Source organism: Ips typographus, linkage group LG16 (genome assembly GCF_016097725.1).
Source record: "Ips typographus isolate SLU linkage group LG16, UJ_Ityp_2.0, whole genome shotgun sequence".
Taxonomy (NCBI): domain Eukaryota; kingdom Metazoa; phylum Arthropoda; class Insecta; order Coleoptera; family Curculionidae; genus Ips; species Ips typographus.
Genome location: NC_138437.1, coordinates 2,254,832 through 2,280,409, shown reverse-complemented (window position 1 = coordinate 2,280,409; position 25,578 = coordinate 2,254,832). Strand labels below are relative to the sequence as shown.

At 31.3% G+C, this 25,578-nt stretch overlaps 1 protein-coding gene across 4 annotated transcripts in view; it reads right to left on the bottom strand.

Moving 5' to 3' along the window:
- Positions 1 to 25,578, bottom strand: part of LOC145739215 (furin-like protease 1) — a 62,417-nt gene that overhangs the window by 24,903 nt on the left and 11,936 nt on the right. Inside the window, exons 2-3 of one of the 4 annotated variants that reach the window (XM_081994650.1) lie at positions 24,658 to 24,689; positions 3,608 to 3,966 (exon numbers count right to left, since the gene is read on the bottom strand). In XM_081994650.1, the coding sequence (XP_081850776.1) occupies positions 3,608 to 3,775 (168 nt within the window). In that variant the 5' untranslated portion in view covers positions 3,776 to 3,966; positions 24,658 to 24,689. Of the gene's footprint in view, positions 1 to 3,607; positions 3,967 to 6,890; positions 7,125 to 24,657; positions 24,690 to 25,578 lie in introns of those variants that run through there. The other 3 variants (XM_081994647.1, XM_081994648.1, XM_081994646.1) reach the window with 3 other exon arrangements.

The following is a 25,578-nucleotide window of genomic DNA, read 5'->3' as shown; positions in this document are numbered from 1 at the left end:
TTCTGGTATCAAATATGTGTTACGGTAAGTTAGTTTTTGACAAATATTAATTGAAATATAGTAAAGATTAACATTTAACAAAAAAGTAGCAGTTTGGCAAAGTCGCTCTATTTTTAGAGATGTACGTTCTTTACGAAATAAAATTTATGGATTACTTCCAGGCTTGGCAGCTAGAATTAAAATTTTGATACTTTTTTTCGACGCTCCTCTCTTTCTCCCATAAATTTTGTAATTTTCGATAAAATGACGTTAAAGATTGAATATGTAGAAGGCTGTACCAGACAAATGATTAATTGAAATAAATAAACAGAGCACATTTTTGTGTTTCTGTTTTCTTTTTCAGTTCTCCTTAAAAAAATCAAAAAATCAATTGAGCCATAAAATCTTTTTGAGCTCTAGCCAAAAAACAAAAGAATTCAAATCTACTAAATAAAAAAATATATTCTACACTTAGTAAACACAACCATTATGCATCTAGGTAACTTGGATGATTCCGATTACAACACTGCATTAGGACACTTAATTAAAGATAACTGTGATACATTGCCAAGAAAACCCCTTTTAATAGCAACTGTTTTGTAAAAGATAATTTGAAAGATGTCTCACTTTACCCTTAGATAAGTAAATTAATTCCAGATTGTCTCAAACAATTTTTCCTTTCTAATCGTAGCTTATCTAAAGCAAATAACTCTAATTTAAAGTAAATGGCGTAATTTGGTAACTACGTAAAGAGAGAATTTACTCAGAATTTAATGAGTTGCGCAAGTGGTTGCTTCTTGAAGGTGTCAGATGAACATATTGAATATTATAAATTATTATCTATAATAGAAAATTTCTTAGTAAAGCCACTATTTTACGTATTACAATTTCTAAAGTTTCATATACATTATTAGGTTTAGCCTACAGCAATATTGATCAAACAAAATATTCCCACACTTTTTTCTGAGAGGAAATTAAAATACCAGTTGGGAGTAAGTCAAGGTGCCAAAAAAATGTGTTTTGTAACCATAAAATTTGTAATTTTAGGAAGTTTTTCATTTTTATAGCAGATTTAAATGCAACGAAGTAATTACCTTGGGAAGGTAATTCTTGAAACTTGTATTCGTTCGAAGAAAACTACCTGAGATTACTCCTTCAGGGCAAAAAATGCATAAAATAAAATGTTATTTCAACAAATTAGTCAACGCACACAAAAAAACTATGCCTGAAGGAAACAGAACAAATCATAGAGTAATTTAATTTTCCCGGAATGAACAGCCCAGGTGGGACATATAATTACCCACATGAAAAGTCTTAAATAGATAGTAATTTACGTGGCTCTAGTGTTTTGGAAAAGTTTACCTAAAAATAACACATGCAAAGTAATTTTATTTATTTCCATTTTACGTAAGTAGACAGTTAAATACACTTTAAAACAAATATACGTCGTGCTTTGTAGGTAAATAAAAGTGCAAAGTTCTATTTGAGCTACTATTAAACACTTCAGTTACGATTAGTTTTCACTATAATTTGTTTACCTACGCATTTTTAACTTTGAACCAAAATGTCGTAAATCTATACGACAAGACTATTAATGTGATAAGGTTTTATAATAAGTCTTTTACGTATAAATTAAAATTGTTCAACGTTGATATTTGCCCTACCTATTTGCAAAGGTGTGTAATATGAGGGTATCACATTTACCTTAATTAATTGAAAAAAACTGCAGGTCAGGGAGGAGAAGTACAAAATGCTAAGATTCTTAAAAAAGGTTAACTGACTGGGTTACATTTTTTGGAAGAAAATAAAGTAAGAGTTAAAATAAAAGACGTTCTCATGGTAAACAACTGAACCCTGTCATCTGAAAGCATTACTAGAGGCGCCGTAGATCCAGACACACGTCAACGTCGTGCTCCTCGCCACCGCTACGCTTGCGCGCACACGTCTTTGGTATAAATAGAGGCTCTACAGGCTCAGTTAATCATTATTCTTTCGACTGATCAAGCATCAACATGTACCGACTAGTACCACTTGTCTCTGCTTGCACAGCACTACTTCCAATCCTCCCAGTCGAGGTCTGGTGCCTCGTTTTGCGAGCACTAGATGGAAAGTCGCTGTTAGCAACAGTGAGAAGTACATCCTTTTTCGGTAACATTGTTAGAGGAGATCCTGTTTTGAGAAAAACGCTTAGAGGTGCTGTTAAAGACGAAAAGAAAGAGCTCGCAGATTGGCTAAATAGACCTGGCATGGCTTTGACTGTTACGCGTGAAAGTTCTGCCAAGTTGTTTGGTTCAAACTCCAGGACAAAAGTGATGACTGTTAAAAGTCCAGAGATACTGGAATATCCTAGGATGGATGCACCAAAGACGACCCGAAATAATCGGAAGATGAAGGTGAGTTTGACGAAAAATTCTAGATATGCTCCTTATAGGGTTTGAAATAAAATGTTGTAAATAAACTGACTAATAAACAATGTTTTGCTAAAAAAAATAGTTTTAAAGTGATTTGAATATTTTTGTTCTTCCATTACGTAGACAATTTCAAATTAAAAAAAAAACATTTAGAACATAGACCGGATAGATTCTACTTGGCCTTCTGTATACTAGGTTAGGTAATTTTAGACGTATAACTTAAATGACAATTTTGCATCAATACATTTCCGAACTTTTTGGTCGCTAGAGGGCGTCAACTCACGCGTTACAGAGCAAGTTAATTTTCCTACTTTTGTTTTGATCCTTAATAAAGTCATTTGAAGACTTATTACTAAAAGTAGCAGGAAGGTAAAAAATAGATCAAAGAGGTTTAAAAAAATGTAGTCACAGGTTGTCGTTTAGCTTTTAGAAAGCGACAAACTCACACGTTACAACCAACTCAGACAGTTATTTTGACTACTTTAGCTTCGTCTCTTAATAACTCGGAAGTCTTACTATCAAAGATACAAGAAGTGTTCCTATAAACAGCAAAGTACTAAGTTTTATAGTAAAAAACCGTATACATGATGGTTCAGAATTGAAGAAACGACATTTTTGCACAAAGAGGTCCACCCTGATGTCCCTTACCCAGACAATGCATTAGACAATCCCTAGAGGTTTTATTTTATTGAATTATCCTTTTACACCGTCAACCAATGTCAAAACAACAGTGGTCAACTGAATAGTTCAGTCTCTAGAGGTTTGTCAAAATACAAGAAACTGCCCTATACATACATAGAACCTGGATTGATTAGTAAACCCTCGTTCCCTCAAGAAAAGTTAGCAGGTGGTTTAATCAAAACAGAGGGGGGAAACTAATCCAGAACAGTAACGTAATAAATGGCTAACCAAAGGGGGCTGTCCCCTCTTTTATTTTCTTTTAGAGAAGGGAATGGGGATTGAAATCCTTGGTCCATCGTAATTGCTACAGACTTCAACGTTAGCCAAGAGAAAAAGAAATCGCAACACATCAGTTTTATAATTTCACTTCGGTTCAATACTATAATTTATCTTTTCCACGTCGAAATTCTTTCTTTGGAGAGATGTGTCAGGCTTTGCCTTGAAGGCGACAATTTTATAAAAGCATAACCGAGTACATTTTCAGATATTTTCTTTTCAAGTTATCGATTAAGGGTTATAAAAGATGAGCAACTTACCAGTCCATGATTAATAAATCCGTGATCTTGGGCCACTTTGTCGGCCACTTCAGAACCACCCGGTATATGCACAGCCCATTGTTGTGTGTAGTGTGCATGCATGAACGAAAGGTGACTAGCGATAACAACAACTACACAAACCGAATTGAAAGAAAATTTCATCGTCATAAAACGCCCAGATTAAGCGTTTTTTTGGTTTCGTCTTAATGATGTTTGGTGATGGATCAGTCTTGGCCCTCCTGTCAGGTTCTGGGTTTGTGTTAGGTTCGGATGTGTTCTTTACGATAACTTAAATTAATTCCGAGTTTCGTTACTCCTATCTAGTATTATGGATTGAGCTTGTATGAAACGTCTTCCCCCTGCAAAGAACAAACTCTCATTAGAGCTGTAAAAACATGTATACTTCTATGTAGTTTATAAAATATTATTTGTTGGGTCATGTCTTTCTTTCCAACTATTCAACATTTTTTTAGCGCGCCACAGAGAAAAACCATGAAATTAAAAGCTGTTTGTTTGTGAATTTCATACGATTTAAGTCAATCCAGTTATTAAAAATCGTCAATCAAGACGAACCATAATATTCATCAAAATAGGCGCCCAAAGAAAAATTACACCCTGTAGTTTCTGGCAATAAGTTGGCGTAGGTAATCTCTGAATAATTAGCTCAACAAACCATGTAAATTTCAGCTAAATAACTTATATAAAGTAAATACTGATAAACTGGTATATCCTGTATCACGGAAACGTAGGGCACCTATAAAGAATGTCAATGTAATACCTGAAATAAATGCAATGAATATGACGTCTGCTTCTTTATTTGTCACATCTGACACTTTACCTGTATATTACATTGTTACGTCATCCTATTTGTGTTTGATTTTCCTCATACGTTTATACAGGGTGTCTCATTTGTGTCAGGCAAAAATGATAGGATGAACAGAAGATGCTACATATAAGTATTACACAAAATAAAATGTTAATGTAATGGTTTTTGAAGAAACTTGAACGCCTTGTACAGGGTGTTTCAAATTCAAGCCACATCATTGGGATCTCAGCAACGGTAAGAGATGCGAGGTCGGTTAAATTAGGTTAATTACAAAGTTGCGCAATGTACAGTCCAATAATGTGCCGTTTTAACATTTAAAAAATTCCTATTACTTCCGGAGATTTCCGAAAAAATACGAAATTTTGAAAAATTTTTAATTTTTTTAAAAGTTTTTATTTTGAGCTTATTTGAAGAGATAATTCAAAGTGATTGACGCTTCGTCATTGCAACTTTTTTTGCCCTATAAAATGGCATATTTAGTTTTTTACTGCGACGTTTCGTTTTTTGGTAACCATCATCAACTTTACTTTTTTACATACGGATCTAGATTTTTGATTTTTTATTTAAATCGCTCTCTTTAATCCAAACAATACGGTATGCAATGACATATTTTGCAATTACAGTCTAGTTAAAAATTGTTTTTCTATTAAATTATTATTTTTCTATTAGTCAGCGTGCAAAAAGTATAACTTTCCGCACTTGTTAAAAAAATAAGTATATTAGAATATTTAAAACTTTTGAAAAAAAAAGAAAATATAATAGAACAAGGGCTATACGCAAGCTAAAACAATTCAAGAGGCAATAACCAACAACTTGCTTAGAAAAACACAAAAATGTATTGAGGTGCAGAGAGGGTTGTTCGAGTATTTACTGTAATGTCATATCTTTTTGTTTAGTGCTTTGTTTGGTAGTTCTACTAACAATAGCTCGTAATAGAGATAATAGATACATTTAATAGAAAAACAATTTTTAGCTACACTGTAATTGCAAAGTATGTCATATTACGTATCCTTGGATTAAAGAGAGCGATCAAAATAAAAAAATAAAAAATCCAGGTCCGTATTGAAAAAAGTTGCTGATGGTTACCAAAAAACAAAACGTTGGAGGAACAAACTATGTATACTATTTTACAGAGCTGGAAAAGTTGCAATGACTGTCACTTTGAATTATCTCTTCAAATAAGCTCAAAACAAAATAAAAACGATTTTTCAAAATTTCGTATTTTTTCGGGTATCCCAACATTTTTCAAATGTTAAAATGGTATATTGTTTAACTCTATATTGTGCAACTTTGCCCCAATTAAACCGATCTCGTATCTCTTACCGTTGCTGAGATTCCAATGATATGGCTCGAATTTTAAACACCCTGTACATTCAAAATCAACATTTTAATGAGACATGTTTTGTGGAATTCATTTTCGATCCATAACTTTGAGACACCTTATGTGTTTTCACGTAAGGTGTCACACAACATTTTATTAAGTTTTGTGGAATAGTCATTCATATTTTAGTATCTTCCATTCACCCTATCATTTTTCGCCAATATAACGTTTGACGTAAAATATGCTGTTAAATTAGTTTACGCTAATTTTGGAACACCCTATATGGGTCAACAATATATGAACCGTGTCCAACAAAGGTTTATATGGAACTAGATAGTAGAACTTAGTAGAGAAAACCATAAGAGTTTATTTTGAAATACGTAAGTTTGATACTTAAACCTTGATCAAAATTTACAGCAAACTGACAAAAAAAACAACTTGAAAAACTTGAAGTGGACATTAAAACTTATCTCATTCCTCATTGATGCGACTGATCCAATAACTAAGATGTAACGTATATACTATACTCGTATATTATATCCGGTGCACGGTTTCCAACTAAAATGTATAATATAAAAGGCAATAACAGGCATTTGAACAATGCGTAATGCGATACGTTTTTGATAATCTTATCTCACGTTGATGGACGTGTGGAATTTCCTTCCTGCGAATTGTTATGTGCCTTTATACATATGCAAAACACGTGGTTTAGAAATTGCGATCAAGCGAAATAGTAAAAATTAAAGAAGAAAATCCATCGACTGAAAAGCCTCCTAAACCGCATCAAAGTTTGGCAAAATCCAGCCTTTCTGTGGGTTTATATATATTTTTTCAATGGCAAGACCCTTACAATCCTCTCTAATCCCAAATATATTCAACATCTACATTTTCTGCCGGTTGCTGATAAAAGCGGGAATCTATATTTATTTGTGTTTTATACGGTTTAGACTCTGGAAAGTGACCTTTTTTTAAATAAACGCTGTTTAACATAAAAACAAACTAAAAATAGTTTCTCTGGATAACGTGATTTTTATGTCGGAAAATCCTGAACTGGTTATTTAGTGCAAGAGATAAATCAATTTTATTTCAAACGAACTATGCACATAATAAACAGTTTTTATAGAAAATCTACTTACATGCACTCAAAAACAGTAATAAAAACCACCACAACAACTTACAGAGATCATTGTTTGCGCTCAGCTACTGTGAATTAGTCCTAGTTGAACACAATAAACTCTGGTAAACATTTACAAAAAGATTTAAAGCAAAACATCCGCGCTTCTTGACGCATTAGCTCCAATTTAACTCATCAAACTAATTGGAAATCAATTTGCGCCTATTGTTGAAACGAATTATTTGAATTCGCGCCTCAAATCAGGTTTGAAGAGGAACGTAACCACGTGACAATGCCGAACCATCCACCGCGATTCGAATGACTGTGAATCGTGCTTCGCTGAAACGCGGAGGATACGTTATTATGCGATATGCGCGCGCTTCTTCTTTAATCATTTTTATCCAAAACCTTACTAATTTTTCATGCAAAACCTTTTAATTTAAAAACAAAACAAATCCATTATGACGCAGTAATAGGTTTTATACCGGTAATTTCAAGGTTTACATCAAATCTTGACTGCGATATTGAAATTGTGACAATTATTGTTAAGGTTGACATTACGTTAATTAACTTTACTATTTAATGTCTGATATGTAGTTTAAGTGACAAAATATGCAGAAATAATAAAAAAAATCGGATTGCAATTTCAGAAACAGTCAAATACTTGATATCTTTAACTTGTGACACGCTACACAGATTATCATTTAGATAACTATTTGCTACACGTTAATTATACAGGGTGTCTCAAATTTACTATATCATACATGTTATGCCAAATAAGGTTTATTTTTGCATATTTTTAATGTCAATTATTATGAAACTTTCCATTACTATATTGATTAATTTCAAGCAAACTTTTTTTTTGTTCAAGTTTTTCTCCCATTGGAAAATGGCCAAAAATGTCCCGAGATATAGACTTAAACAACACTTCCCTATGTACCTATAAACAAAAAAAATGGTTAATTGAAGACTATTTGTAAATTTAGCTTGTTTAATCGTGCTTCTTTCTCACCCTCTATAGTACAGTGATAGTGCATTAAGTTACGATATTTTCCGTCAGCTTCAATCAAGCTCAATAATAGTTCAAACCCCATCACAATCTGTTGTTTAGTTTCGTTTCGAATGAAGTTTTAAAGATGACCTGTATGTTTGCTTTTATGACCAGAAAAGGCTCAAAAATGGAATAAAACACATAAACAATAATCTTAATCAATTCCAGAAAATAAGTAACAAAAGTAACAATTAATTTAATGCAAATATAAATGTAATGTGAAGAGTCATCATATAGAAAGTTCCAATGTCAGATTAACGCCTTCGCTTTCCCTAAGTAGGAACCCCAAATGTTTATAGCAAAAAACAAGCATCTTTTCAAATTTGCAATTATTTGCTGTCAGTTTAGCTAAACTATGTTTTAATAAAACAGAATTATTACCCGAATTATCAGGCTTTCACTCAGTTCATCATTCCTATTTAAAAAACTTAGAAAATATCAAATTGTATCAAAATCTCATGAAGAGCGGCAGAGGAAAACGTTTAGATGATATTGTACTAACTAGAAAAGCCCAAAATAAAAAAATGTCAGAGTGTAACATTTTTAATTGTCTTTGTTATTTTTGACAGGAGAGATTGACATTGAACAATTATGATAGGTATCTTGATTACTGTATACAGTGGAAAAGATGGGAAAGAAAAGGTTTTACGTTAGGTTAGGTCAGGTTGTATTATCCTTAAATCAACTTTCTAAAGTTGTTTAAATCGTAAAGATTTTTGTAATTATCTTTAACTCCAATTATTAAAATTACTAAATAGTATAATAGTAATAGTTAAAGGGCAGCCTTCTTTCTTATAAGATATGTCGAAAGTCTTTTTTAATACAGTTGCAGTTAAATACAGCAGATTAAGTAGTTTTTTCTTAACCTTCATTGTAAAAGCACGGTATATCAATCCTCTTGATATACTGTGGTAAAAGTTTGCATTTTTTACTAATAATTTGATTCTCTGTGTTGTCTTTCTAGTGTTTTTGTTACACTCTCCACATTTTTCTCTTTGTAGCAACACTAAGTGATTTCAGACACGACAATTTTATATAAAAAAAAATAACGGTCCAGCCAGAACAAACAAAATACTGTCATTGATCATATCATTCTGCGATAAAGAGCATCACAAACCTTGGCCTTACTGTACATGATTTAATACGATTGTCATGATATTTTAACTCTATTGTGTGTACAAAAGAAAAAATCAAGGTTGCCCAGGTTAATAAGTGAAAAAAATCAGATTATTTACTTATAATGACGCTCACTGGCCATTACCACGATTTAAATATCATAATATGGTAACAAAATAAACGAAGTGTAAAAAAGGTCAACTAATTAAAAAGTGAGTGGAAGAGACTTATTACTAATCAGTTATGCTTGCAAGCAGGAGGACATTTTTCCAAGCAGACAATAAACTATATTATATAGTTTAAAGCAGTGCTTTATATACATTATTTACTTCAAAAATCTAGTTCATTACCAACGTTGTATTTATACTAAGCGGAATACGTGTTTAAAACTAGGGCAGTGGCGTTCACTATATCACACTGACGACGTTTATTGTGAAACTTATCTGCATACTGAGCGAAGCAGTGCATCTTAAAATATGAAATCAAACACGTGTTTTCCACCCTTTTAGATTAGCAAAATCATATCCAGCGTTTATGGAATCGTTAATTAAGTTTAAATTAATTCCAGTTGCCCTTGATAGTTCACCTTAAATAACTAACGCAAGTAAAAGCAGTTATTGCCTCAGGAAATGCAATCGAACACCAACATTGACAACATAAAAGCATAAATATACGTTTATTTCACTTCCGCTTCAGATTTTTTGCTATTAAATTAGACGGTAGAAGAATAAATAATGGTAGTTTTACTAGTAACAGTTATGAACATCACACAACATTTTTCATTCAGTTAAATGACTTAAAAATGACAATGGTGGAGAGGAAAACATTTTCTTGGCTGTCATAACGGTTAATAGAATCATCCAAGATAGTTAAACCAGTATTTAGACAATAAAAATTGTTTATTGGTTGCCTTGAAAATTTTCTGTTAAGTTTACGCTTTTACCTAGTGACCAAAGGGTATTATGGAAGTATAAAGCGCTGTTGATAAATAATAAATACACAAATGTCAATTCTGAAGATAATAGTATCCTTTTTAAATCCATTTTTTCACAGTTTGGTGCTCTTTTCCTAAAAATTAGAATTTCCCTTTGATTCCCTTCGTAAACGTTTCATATTTAATTACATATTTATATCCGATTTAGGGTTATTTATTGATAATAAAAAAACATCTAGATTTCTGACTTATCTTTGCTAAATTGAACACAAAATCTAGTTTTTGTCCTGGTATTCATATTAAATTTTTACAAATCGCTTAAAAATCCATTTCAATGATGTACTTGTCGATATCATTGGTGAGTTTCTAAAGAGAGAAACAAAACATTGCCATAATAAGGCTACGAAACATGACAGGCCATTAGCTACTAGTTTTCAAAAAAAATTAAATAAAATTTTACTTTGGTTTTACCCAGAAATAACACAATCCGCTTTAGTTAATGGAAATGGTGGCAAAGTTTTCCAAGAACAACTAAGACAAAAATTTTAAAATCGTTTTTTTCCATTTCAGTAAGTAAATAATCGTGTCGACAAATACATACTAGTTGAAAATTATTTTTTATGGACTTTCCAAAAATGCATAAAGATTTACAACGTAATGATAATAGAATTTTTCCACATCGAATTCTACCAAGTGGCCCAAAAATTTTTCGATCTTATATCTCTAACAAAATCTCCGTCCATGGCATCACCAAATTGGTCCACCCAGAAGATTCCGAGATTTCTAGACATACTTCAAAACATTTGGAACACCGTTTAGTATACATCACTAAAATATATTATACCTTTAGGTACAAATTAGCAGTCTTTCTATTCTGGTTGATGAATAAACCAGACTTTTTTTGCATTGGGAGAACATTGACAAAATTGGAAATTCTGGCATGCAGTGGCACGGAAAATATGATGTATTAATGATTTACTTTATGGAAGTGGTGCCATTACCTAGAAAACTAGAATTCAACAAAGTTTAAAACTTTTTAAGAATTTAATTAGTTAACCTCTAACTTATGTGGTAATAATTCGAGTAACTTTTCACAAAGTCACGGTTGTCTATATTATCTATTTTACTGAAACAACTTATAACCTTGCTCGATTTATTTTATACTGCACTACATTTCCGTTATACGTTTAATCCACACCCAAACCAAGAATACAATTGATTTTTTCTGATTTCTACTTAAAGACACCATAAAACAGTGCAAAGCTTGCTTCCTCCATCAGAACATTCGATCTGGCTCAATTTAGCGCACGTCGTTATGGAAAAAAATTCGATGACAATTTTATACTGCTACGAGGGTAGTGTACTAAACAATTTCCGTCTCTCTCTTACAACATTAAGGGTATATTTCGAGAGTTATTTCTGGACCAGAAAGACTCCATTATTACGAAGCTAAATTTTAGGAATGCACCATCTGACTCGTAAAAGAGCTATATTCTGCTAGTTTTCTTAAAAGCCATCCACTCGTAAATAGGGCAAAAGGAAAAAGTCGCAAAATGGACTTGGAAATGACCGGTTACGACTTCAGAGAATCTTAATGAATAAGTACTTTGTAAATTCAAGATTGTTTTCGTCTAAAGTATCGTGATTAATCCTCAAAACTATGAGTTTATTGACGTATTTTTAAGTGATAATCTCTAATAGCATGTCCTTGAAAATGTCAGTAATAAACTGCGGACAAACTTCCTTCCAAGACTGATTATATTTAAATACGATATGTATTGTTGTTTGTCACTTAACCGACAAACGCAGAACGAAAAAATTGATATGTACATATATAACACCCCCGGGATGTTTAGCAATGATAAACTTCAGAAGTTTAACATTCACACAATGATTGTTATTCCCCTTTTATGTTGATAAATAAGTATACCGACTATCTTGTTGAAATTCTGCTCAGTACAGCAATAAATAAACAATTTAAACCGAGATTAAGGTCAGACACAAACATTTTCAATTCAAATCCATACAATAATTGATGTGTAGGGAGGCATTTACTTTGAATAATTTAAATCTCCAGACCATATTTGGAAACAGCATATTTCACAAATTGAAAAAAAAAGTCTTGAGCTATAGGTATATCGGAAAACGATAATTATAGGGTCGAGATTTCTCCTTCAAGCGTTTAATTTTCTTTCTCTCAGAAACATCAGTATTTTCTCGCTTGATCCAAATCCAACAGTGTGCTCCCCCAAATAATTTTCTTCGTCGGAGAGACTACGCGCGTCTAAACATAAAGGAAGGGAGCCCCAATATGTAAGAAAAATGATGGCAAATATTGGCCCCTCGACAATTGCTAAAATCCCTCTCATTCGGTAACCGTAAGATCCCCCAACCTTAAGGGAAACACACTCAGACCAAATTCATTATTTTTAAGGAAAAACATGCCTTTGCGAGCTTGTTTAGAACATTTTTAATGAAAATACTTGTACTTCTAATATAAACAAAAATTCACCAACCTTAAATTTAATAAGCTTTTAAAGTTAAGAAAATTTATTACGTGTAAAGTTGGGAAAACAAGCTGATCTTAGGATGAAATTAATGCTGCTGAAAGTAGTTAACAGGTAGTGAGACGAGATGCTACAGGACACTATAACCTTAATAGCGGAGCCATATACTGAAAATTGGGTTGCCATTTCAAAGAGAGTGATATTAATTTCACACGTAACTTAATTATGTAAAATAGAGGACAGGCAAACGAATTTGGGAGCTGTCTGTTTTAATCGAGTTAAAGTATCTCCGTAGATGTGCATAAAAGGTCCTAGGTACAGGGTGTCCAATTAACCAAAGACGATACTCAGTTGCTACCTACTTGAATGTTTCGAAACTACAAAAATTTACGGATTTACAAAAACCTGTTATTATACAGGATGGTTCACGTAGTATGTTCAAAAACCAATTGAATTGTCACAAACAGTTAAAATATGTGTATTTACGTTTTGCGTAACAATATTACAAAAACTATAACACAAAATTCGTAGATTCGTGTCCCTTGTTCGTGCAGCAAATAAGAGCAGAAAAGTGAAATAAAGTAAAATGGGATCCTGCATTTTGACATTTTGTTTGTTATTCAATTTTTGCTATTTCTTCTTTTTTTCTTTCTATTTTTGGTATTTTGGTTAAAAGTGCAATTTTCGGACAATCAATGGAGAGTACAATTTGACAGATGTCAAAAACATACACATCTCATTCCTGAATTAGTAAATACAATGAATTCAATCAATCAATTAATACATTTTGTAATTAGTTAACAATAGTCAAATTTAAAACATTCTTCGTAAAATTGCATTTTGTTAGTAGCAGCTTATGACGTACAGTAAAATTTATGTTCACAAGTCAAAAGCTCTAAAAACTATTTTACATGACTCGTGACTGTTAAGGTACAATAGGCAACTTTTACCATGTAAAAAAAAACACTTTTTTTTTGTTTCAAGTTTACCCTTGTTCTCTAATATGAAAAATAAACAAAGAAACCTAGTTGTTATAGCACAAATGCCTCATTTTTCACGATTTTATGTCTTAAATACAGCTATGATGCATTTTCTGAAAAATAGGTAAGTAAATACTACCAAAGTTTTATTTCTACTCTTCCAAAGATTGTATGCAGGTTTTTTTAAATAACAAACATTAATTTCAGTCAATTGCCTTAATTGAAGTTAAAGCATTTTTGCCTTTCGTATAAATCCTGGAATAAAATGTATTTTTAAACAATATCATCACATCTAAAACAAGTTTTAAATAACACCCTGTATATGTGACTATCTGAATATGAGGAACAAAAGAAATGTCAAAAAAAGACACATGCAATAAATAATTAACAAAAATACTCTCGAAAAGCTTTCCTCTTTAATAAAGCCCCCGAGGCAAAGTGTGCTCCAACCCATTTAGAATAAAACCCACTAACCCTTATAAATGGACGCCCCTAGAGGGTAATTAATGATTTTACCCGAACGAAGATGTAACACTGCCCTTGGTTATAAGGATACTAAAAGTAAAAAAAGGTCTTTAGGATGGTTTTAATTAGTTGGTTCAGCCGAAAATCACGAGTCACAAAAAAGTATATCACAGTCGCATTAATAGGAAATGCTCCGAAAATTCAGGAAAAAATACCTTTGAAGCTCAATTTTGTGAACTTTTTGAAAAGTATGTCTCTTGTATGATAAGAATTAGAAAAATAATAAGTGTATACCATAGACTGTGTATATAAATTGTTCAAACTAGTTAGATAAATAGCTAATAATTGCTGTTATTATACATTATACATACTGATAATAACAGTAAACGGTTAATACTCAAAACATTTATCTTGATACTATATAATATAATAAACTACTATTATATAATAAATTATTTTATCGCCACTGAACAGAGTGCAAATAAAACCACTTTTAAAGCAACACAAAAAGGGAACCCATCTCTCACCATCTCTCTTTATCTGACCAAATAACCGAGTGATGTGTGCCAATAGTTACATACCAAAATTACAGTTTTTCAAAAATCCCGATTTGTATTAACTTAATTGACTTAATCACGAACTAAGACAGGTTATTTGAAGTACTAAACAGTTATCAAAAATGAGGTACAAAAACATGAGAAAAACCCTGCAGCTGAACAGATAGGAAAAATGTAAGCCATTTTGAATAGGTTCTAAAATAATTTTTCGCATTTTCCCTTTCCTATACAGAGTGATAAAAAAGTTTCTTCACGTGGAGATTACACAAATAACTAGTTTTTAATTCCAATAAGTTGACTACGTACCATATGATACAACTTAAAAAAAATACTATGTACAGGGTAATAAAGAGGACATTGTGCGCTACAGATAAGTGGAACGAACTACTCTGTAGCTGTCTGGATAACTTGCTTATGTGTTGTTAAATAGGTATACCGTAATTCAAACAAAATTAGAATGACGTCGCTAATCCCAATACTTTGTAATTTGTACCAACATAAACTTCAATAAAACCATATTTTTTGAATGTAAACCAAGTTGATTCGACTGACACAGTTGGTAGCAATGAACAATGTTGCCAGGTTTATACTATACATGAAATCTTTGACGTTGTCATTAGACATCATTGCTAAGTTTCTGTCAAACTTTGTCTAGTCAAGTGTCTGACATTTCCATAATGATTCTAGCAGGATTTGGCTACTTAAAACAAATCTTGAAAGGTTTAGAATATTTTGTAAAGGCTTTTAGAAACTTTTAGGAGTCTTTAGTAGTATTTAGAGAACACTGGTAGTTTAAAAAAATTCTAGGAAAATGTAGGACAGTCGTCCCACCTTGTTTAGAAGTCTCTGACAATTTTTAACCATTTTTGAAGATTCGGGGCAGTTCAGACGGTTGTCCTAACTAGTGTAAAGGCCTCTGGCAACTTTTCGGACGTTTTCAGTAGTATTTACAGGCCTCTGAAGTTTCTAAAATAATTCTAGAAGTGTTTGACAATTTAAAATGATTTAGGACACTTGTCCTAACTTGTTTAGAAGCCTCTTGCAAGTTTTAGCACATTTTCAGTATCATTTAGACACATCTGGCATCTACAAAATGATGCTAAAACGCCTGACAAAGTATACATTTTTGTCTGCACAAATTTTTACATACTGTTTCGATCTAAATATTGGTAACAGTATCTCCACTAAGTCAATTTGTTCGTTTTGCTTATATGAATGTTTGTGTATGTAAATATAGAAGATGTATGTAAATATAGTGGTATATAAGTTTTTTGGAATCTTGTATCCAATTTTGTTTTATTTAGATACTAAATTGACCAATTAATTATGGGATCTGTATGAAACTACTATGAAGCTTTCGATAAAGTCATCATTGAATTTATTTATTCTTGAATGATTTATTACCAGAGGATATTATAAAAACGGACCAACATGTCCTCATTATTCATTCATTTCATTAAAAATTACCAATTTGCTATGTAAAATATACAATCAAGAAAGCATAGCTGCATTAAATATTTAAAAAGAGTATACTTAGTACTTTCACTATGTTTTATAAACAAAGTAGAGCATTGTTATTGTAAATAAATCAAAGACTAAGCCAGACATTGTAATATAGTAATTCAATGAAGGTCAGTAGGTACTTTGAAAAACATAGAAATATTGTAGAAAAGAAAATTTGAGTTTTCTGTGAGAGTAAAGTTATTCCATATAATAATAATAACATTTTCTGTTATGATCAGATTCATACAAAAACTGGTTCAAGCAACGATATAAACTCGATTATCAATAATAAATTGCAATAATTGTTCTCTGTTGGCATTTGACATTTTGATTGACCAATCATCCTCTTAACTTAAATGTTAGAGGATAAGTGATGGTTCAATTATGTTTGTACATACATGATGTTATGAGTATGTATTACTTTCGCAATCAACTAACCATTGGAAGAATTACTATCTGAAAACCATATAACTTAGACTGTTATCGAGATAATACATATATGTTGTGAGATTAACACCAAAAACTTTGTGACCTAAAACCTATGATTTTGACCATTAATAGGTCGTTGTCAGACATTTACTAGATTATTTACTGGGGTAATTAAAACAACTTTGTAAACGGCCACAAACAGATTATCCTGACTAGATAACAATGTGAATGAATCGTTAAACTGTTGAATTTGTCATTGTATTAACTGTGCAATTTTCCATTATGTTTAATGACAATTAGCACAGTATGACATACAAATATGTTAATATGACAAAATAGCAAACTCATAAGTTTTGTCAAAACTACTCTAATTGAATCAGTATACAACAGATGTGTGATAAAAATAAGATTTTTTTCCTAGTTAGACTGCATGATACGTTGGATCGTTGGATAATTCAGTGACAGTAAATGGCTTTGTAGGTCGGGTTTAAATATTTGCATTTTGTCTCGATGTAGTAAATAAACAAATTAGAATTCAAAACGTGCCTTAGTATACGTTTTCAATTTCAAATTGAGTGCCTGTATAGCACATTTCTATGCAAAGTTAAAAGGAAAGAGAGATTGGCCATGTTTTAATACACAAAAAACATGTGTGTCTTATTTTGAAATGGATGGAATAATGGAAATGCCAAAATTCCTTCTATAGTGCAGTGCAGTGTCACTTGATATAAAATATCTTTCCCATTATGGTAGAAAGCCATACATTGTTCCTGCTCAATGTCTCCAGAAAGTTCTACTAGAGGATTGATAATTTGTACACTTTGTCACCACATACGGTTATGATCTTATAGCTTCGATAACAACAATCTATAAAACGGAATTGCCTACAATGTTCCAGACTTAGATTTTTATTCTATAAATGTTTACTATATTTCTCAAGAAAAATAAACAATTATTACATATTATCTAGGTCAAACATATTTAATCGTAGTTCAATACTGTATAAAAACATGATTTTTAACTGTAGAAATCAGGTTTATTCCAGCAGACTTTCACTGTTAAGGTTTGAAGCATTTTTTTTTTTAGTATTTATACTGTTTAGGTTTTTAGATCATTACTGAGTTTTGGACTCGGACTGGAATTTGTATTTTTTTCGCTTCCTCCTCGTTGTTGTGTATTGTTATCACTCTGTTGGAGTTCTGGTTTATTTTGATTGGGTTGGACAGAAAAAATACATTTTGCTCTAATCCTAAAACTTTCTGAGGTAGAACAAAATAAATTAAACACTTCTCTTTAAATAAGAAAACATAAAGATAATCTACTTTGCCTGCCAGAACAATAAATGGTAACAGTAAATTCAATTAGACCAATTTTATCATATTGGCATCTATAATAAAAGCTCAATTAATTTTTGTGCAAAGTGTTTGGATATTTGCCAGATAATAAACACACATATGATTCATGAGTAAATAATACTTCCACAATTTAACAAAATTTGGCAATAGTGTCTTGAGATCATAATTTGTTATTACGTGATACTGGCGGGCGTTTTAAACAATGAATTTTTTTAATACTGTACTTAAATATGACATTTGTAGCCGTACATATAATTTTTCTTCTTCCTCCAAACTAAAATTCGTTGGAAAAATGATAATGGCAACTCAAATGTCATTTTATGAGTAATATATCAAAAACGAAATTATGTGTTTTGTCAGGTCCATACCAAGCAGAGAAATTGAACTTTTAATTCATCATATTGTGAAAGCGTGCTGAAAATTCTTTACAAATCAAGTTTAATTTCAATTTGTTTGGTCGATAAGAACAACAAGCAATTGTAGCAGAGAGTTCAGTTAAAAATTAATTGTATTTAATATAGAAATAGGTTACTGCGTTTGAGTTTATAATTGAGCTAAGTGTCCACAATAACGAAGCAGACATAGAGGCCCATAAATCCAGTTTTAGAAATTAGCACACCGAGGATCGAGTTTTCGTCGTCAACTAATTAATTTTGTTTTAGGAGTTTTCATTAGTTGGTTGGAAATAACCATACAAAAAACCTATTGTAGAAGTTTGCTAGTTAAAAGTTGTTACTCATAGAGTTATTAAAATATTAATGTGACATCTATACGTTGGCGTTGCAGCATCGTCAAGCCGGATTCTCGTTTAATGTCTCGGAAAGGTGACACATGCACAATACACATCAGTCGTACCGTAAAGTTAACATTGAATGTCAAAGACGGAACGAACGTTCCCAAAAATCATTCATCACGACCCGACCTCAGCATTTAATAAAGTGAAGTGCACAATCCACGGTTCTCATTCTCTGGTTAGACCATAAAATAAATACAAGAAATATTTTACGGTAGAAATCAGGAGTGTCGCGAAACGTTTCAAAATGGCGCTCCCCGTTTAACCGTAATTGCCGCAAAATACCAACGTTAATGAAAAATAAAATACCTTCAAAGTATCACCTCAAAAATATTCCAACCCTAATTCTTCAAACGAAATTATCGTTCTAACAATGTAGCGGCTATAAAAGCGGTCAATTTAAATTCACCTCACTTATAATGTACATATACATATTTCAACAGTTTTGTTTAACGAATTCTCAAACTTAAATTACACCAGATTTAAATAAAAGAATAGAAGGAATGTTAACAACCTTCATGTATTAAAACACCAAAATGTATAATTTTATTACAGCAAACATAAAACGTGCGCCCGTGTGTATAAAACAAAAAGAACTTCTAAACACACCCACTGTATACATACAATGTTTGCGAGTCGATAGGAACGGAACTGAAAACTAATATTGCCGCTAATTACATCGCGTTTGAAAATATTAAACTCCTCAATCAAACGCCAACATTAGGTTTTCAATTTCACATAAAAAACAAATCTCCAATTTTATTTCTCAAAAACAAAATGTATTTATTATAATTGCAGCTTTTATTTTTTGATTCAAAAGGAATTTCTAATTAATCACGGTTTTAATTGCTATTCTTGGTACCTACTTCAAAACATTTTCAAAATTCAGTTTTGAATGTATCATGTAACATGTTTGCATGAATTTGTACCTATAAAATTTCAATAATTCATGAACTTTATGGAAACTGTTATATTTCCATAAAATGTGTGTGTGAGCATTTTTTTTCGGATGTATTTAATCTGAATGAAAATGTGAACAAATCTTTTTTTTCCTTTGAATTACGAAGAAATTTTAGTGTTAAGGTAAAAGCTGTAATGCTAAATTAGTTCTGTAATAAGTATTGCCTAAAATTTGCCACACTGGTCCAACTAGTATATGTTAGAAGTTTTTTGACGTTTTGACCAAATACCAAAAATATAATAAAGCTTTCATTAGGATTTCCTTCTATAACGATTGACTTGATATGGGTAAGAGAAGTACACTTTACTGAAAACACACGAAATGCTGTCAAATATCAATATATTCTGAAATGTCTTCATAATAATTTTTAATTTCATTTCTTACAACATTTACTGTAAATATAACGTTTTTTGAACAAAAAAAAATCATTTAAACCTACTCATAAAAAATAGTTAGAAATTAGTTTGGAAAGATTGTATGAAATACATACATATGTTTAGCCCAAAAAAAAATCAAAAGCTCGTTTTCATCAATAGAATTTTGTATTTGCCATTCTAACAATAAAGCAAATTTTTGCGTATATGACGTCATTTTTATATTACCTAATTGATTCCTGGTAGTTTTGCATTTTGAGCGTCATGAGACAACGGTATTGCACAAAACAATAATCCTTAAAATAAACAAAAATTGTCAACCTACTGTAAACAGAGTTTATTCAGTGGTTCGATATGGATAATGTTTCGAAATATTTAAATGCAGTCCAGAAAAATTGGATTTACTTGGAAAAAATTCAATTACTAAAGCTAGACGAAGCCATAATGTCACCAGTCAACGACGTCTTTGGGTTTAAGCTCCATTTTAATTTTTTAATAACCTAGTAGTTTTTAGACCCATACAAATGATCCTTCCGTCATTTTTTGTTCAAACATTGTAAAACAGGATTTATACCAAATGACCGAACAACATTAGATTTTATCTTGTGTATCTGTACAATCATTTTATGGTAGGTTGACGAGTTTAATTGGCAGACTTTTATTATGGTACACGTAATATTTCGTTTATTTTCAAAGCTGTGTCAGTCTTTTGAAGAGGGCTTTATTATGAACCAAACTTAATAAACGCTTTCCTAGAAAAGTCTTAAGAAATAAAAGTGAACATCTGAAAATTTCTTTCAAAAACTGCCTGTCTGATCTTTTTCTTCACTTTTTAAGAAGCCCCTAGATATTTTTATTACGAGCTATTGTTAGTAAGACGTCTAACTACCAAACAAAGTACTAAACAAAAATATATAATATTACAGTAAATACTCGAACAACCCTCTCTGCACCACAATACATTTTTGTGTTCTTCTAAGCAAGTTGCTGGTTATTGCCAGTTGAATTGTTCTAGCTCGCGTATAGCCCTTGTTCTATTATATTTCCTTTTTTTCCAAAAATTTTAAATATTCTAATATAGTTATTTTTCTAACTAGTGCGGAAAGTGATACTTTCCCGCCCGCTGACTAATAGAAAAATAATAATTTAATAGAAAAACAATTTTTAACTAGACTGTAATTGCAAAATATGTCATATTGCATACCGTATTGTTTGGATTAAAGAGAGCGATTAAAATAAAAAATCTAGGTCCGTATTTAAAAAAGTAAAGTTGTTGTAGGTTGAACAGAATTGATCTATCCGGATTGGTTTTCAAACCTGTGGACCTCCACTTGAAAAAGAGGATTGGACTAGAATTAGAGACATACATCAATGTTTTTCAAGTGGATAGAGCTTTGTCCTATTCAAGAATCCGATCAAAAATTACGATATATACGTTGTCTATAATTAATGTTTAACATTAACATCACATCAAAATTGACCATTAAGATGTACTGATCAAAATATGGCCAAATTAGATGATTGCGTAAGGTGCGCACCAAAAATAAAGCTAAAATTATTCCAGAAACTCAGAAATGAAGGGCTTTAATGTGATATTTCAATTTTGCTATTTTGAGTTTAATATTACCACAACTGAATTACAAAAATTAGCATAACAATTTTCAAATTATTTTTTTTTGTGAAAAGTTGTCAAACTCACATCTGTCACTGAGTGCGATGCAGTATATTTACTTTTAAAACAAACAAGTGACGTGGCAAAATTAGATAATATCTCATTCTGTTTTATACTGCATATAATACTACTACTTTCCCTTCTATTAGTATTTGACGATTTTCATACCTGAGAGCAAAAATGTGTTAAAACTTCGTGTAAAATTACCGGTATGTACACTTCCGCAATTTAGCAGTGCAATGATTGTGAAAATTGACCACAAAATGTAATTTGCACCTAAAAGACACTTGAATCTCGAATGCGTTTCATCTGGTATTGTATAATTAATGCAGTCTCCATATCTCCATAATATCCAATACCATATCAAATGCGTTCGGGGAAGGCTATCTAGTTACCATGAGACAATAACAGGATCTATAATTAATAAAATACAACAGGATATCGATACACTTGTAATTACTTTAGCAAGTTCTGCATTGTGAATAGCTAAATCGGAAAATGAGAATTTATTGACAAATTTGACTGAATTTTCACTGAAAATTAGTTGCATAATAATTATTACAGGGCCTAATGATAAAATGGAAATTTCAATTAAATTTCGGGTGCGCTTAAAATTTTTAATTGGTTTTGCATTGATATTGATACCCATTAACTGTTTTCAAATAAGCATTAATTACATATTAGTGCTACATGCTTTACCATCAATTAAAAAAAACAGTTAGGTTTTTAGCTCGGTTTTTAGTAATTAAAATTCAAACTCGTGCAGGTAATTGTTAACTAATAATCTAATCTTATCTTTGATTTATCATGTGAGCTTTACCGGCCAATTTAACCTCCCTGAGTGCTAGCTGCTATTTTAATTAACTAAAATTATTCTGTTAGCCATTAGCTTTTAAGCCTTTTGGTTGTACTTTCCAGTTCATCTAAACCAGCCTATTCACCGAATTGCCCAAGCTCGGCTTTGCTATTTTCCGATAAAAGTTCATTCCCATTATACGTTCGTGCAATGTTCGTTTTATATCAAAATGTGAGTTTTGAATTTAAAAAAGTTTATGAACAATGAGTTTCAAAAGAGGATCAAACTGAAAATGGAGATTAGCGTAGAGAAACCAATAGGGTATTATAAAAACAAAGGAAAAATCTAGTTTTCTTGTAATCACGTTGTTTTACTGGATGTCCAATAAGTAATTAGACACAGGAAATTTTGAAAGAAAAAATAATACGAATAGCTTTTATGAATGTTGATAATAACGGCAATACAGAGCTCCAAAATTATTCAAATTTTAATTTAATTTTAAATTAAGTTGAGCTGGTCAGTCCACTTTTGATAAAAATAAGTTTCTACCATGATGAATTTAAATTGACTATAGATTTAAAACTGATATAACGTCACATGTATTATATGGCACAAATTATCAATAAATCATTCATTATAAATTTATTATTATTACTGCCAAACAAAATTGTTAAAAGAAAAAAATGTTTTTTTAAAAGTATAGTTTCCTTAAAAAGTATTTTAGTAACTCCTCATATTTCTGCCACATCCCGTTATTTAGAAAATTACAAAGTAATCGATGTTTACTCTCATACAGGATGTCAAATTCTCAAAAATTGAATTTTTTCCACAGCGGCTTTTTGAAAACCCCATCCAGAAAAATATGACCCTGTCGATTTTACAATGAATAGTTAAGTATATTAAAAAGAATACAGTGGCTATGGGGAAAATTAAAACTTTAACACTCTGTAGTTGAGTGACAAAGCATTATCGGATGTACAGTCATATGACCTTTGTGCCATATTTTTAGACGTGAGTAATTTTGGAATACCCTGTATAATGAGAGTGCTTACTTATTAAGTAAGAGATATAAAACAAATACAGTAAAATCTAAGCCCAAATGCACTTTTACTTTAAAAAAAATACAACATGGTTTGTGTACAAAGTGTCCCACACGTAAGACGCCTCACTCATTGTGCGGATAAATTTCCCACAACATAATTAAATACAAAACTTGTACTTATCGTGTTGATATTTAATCTTTTTATCCACAAGCATATACCAACTTACCTTTTTTAATCCACCTGTAGATTATTACAAATTTGAATAGCTTTTTTTATAGAGGAGTTCAATAATATACAGTTTGATAGGTCTATGATGCACCGTTTCGAAACCATTCGCTGTCTTCTTCAGGAAAATGAAAATGTGCATGAATAATTCAAGTCGTTTAAGCAGCTTCCTAAAGAGAACAGCAAACAGCCGAAATGGTGCTGGCAGACCTACATGAATTAGAAAAGAGGCTAAGGGAGCTACAGGGACTTCCCCTAAAAAAAGTTGGTATGGCACGACCTCATGAAATACTACTGTATATGCATATTTCTACAACTTTTGTATTTAACTTGTGGTCGAAAATTTGCCATACGACTAGATGATAGAGTGAAGCATCTTACGTGGAACACTTGGTACAGTATTAATAAGACCCAGAGTGTCTCGGGGCATTAGATGACAAAAGTACAATAGCAAAATCTTCGATCTTATTGAAATCCAGGGTAGGGTTCCTTTTTAATTTGGGACATACTTAAGTTCTAATATCAATTCTATAACATCTTTAATTTAATTTCGTCTGACGACGCAAATTTACAGCGTGGCATCTTTTAAGAGATTTTTGACTTTTTTTCCATAGAAAGATGAAATTTTTGTGTAAATGTAAAAAAAAATATTATTTGAGAATTTATTTAAATAAAAAAACACATCTAGTTGTTCAGAATGTTTATGAAAGTTGACAAATGCGATTAATAATTTTATAAAGTAAAGTTTTGTTCGAAATATGTCCCAAAATTTAATTGAACAGTAATAAGAATTTTGATTGAATATTTCGTTGTTTTTACGCATCTAATTCTGGGCAACCCTGTTACCACAACACATTACTACTTAATAGAATTATTTGAATATTGGTTTAAATTCTTAAAAATCTGTTATTTAACAAATGACTCTTTAATTATACCGAATAGTTTAGTAATGTTATTTAAATTAGGTTTACACTGAATGTTCATTTAAATTCAGCAACCATTATTAAGGTTAAGAGAGAAAGGTTTACCTTCAACTTCGCCTTTTGTAGTTCCTTCTTACCTGCAATAAAAAGATAATTTATTACCATAAGACAAATTGAAAATTTACAGTAAAGCCACGTAAATAACGTATAACTTAATTAAGAGTTTCTTTGATTAATTTTCCGCTAATTACGTAAGGTAATTAATATTTGCTACAGTAATGTAATAACAAACTAGTAAATGTGTCGGTGTTCATACATATGTTTTAAATTAAAGTAATGTTGAATTTAAAAAGCTAGGAAACTTAAAAATTCGATATAAAGACAAACACGAAAAAATGTTTATAATTACATACTAAATTTAATTTGATTCGCACCAGGTCAATTCAAAACATCCTTATTAATAAGTCGACAATGTTTCGATTAAAGGTTTGCAGACATGTTTTATTTGAAATATCTGGTTTTGCTCTGAAATGCATGAACTCCAGAGGTAACATTTGCAGTATTTACACTCTACAAAAATAATCCTAGATCAACACAGCTCCTAATCTCGTGTTGACTTGAGAGGCTCTCGAAAACAAGACTAGTCGAATTACTAAATTGATTAACAGATCTACGACATACAAAGCTTTGGCGAAATTTGCCATGTATGGTATATGGGTATGTATTGGAATGTGTTTACTTCAGTCAAATTTACGAAGTGATTAATTAATTTATTGAGAGTAATGCAGTGAACTAGTTATCATATACAGAATGTTTTCTGTAACATGTATACTCCAAACTAGACATTTTTCAGCAATATACACATACAGCAATCAAATGTTAAAATTTCGTTTCTAAAGTAGTAAAAAACACCAATTAGCTGACAGTGACTTAACTGTTTTTATCAGTGTAACAACTAAGTGATAATTGAACCTGGTTTGTCACTTTGGTCAATATACAGACTGCATGCTATATGATTTAACTTAG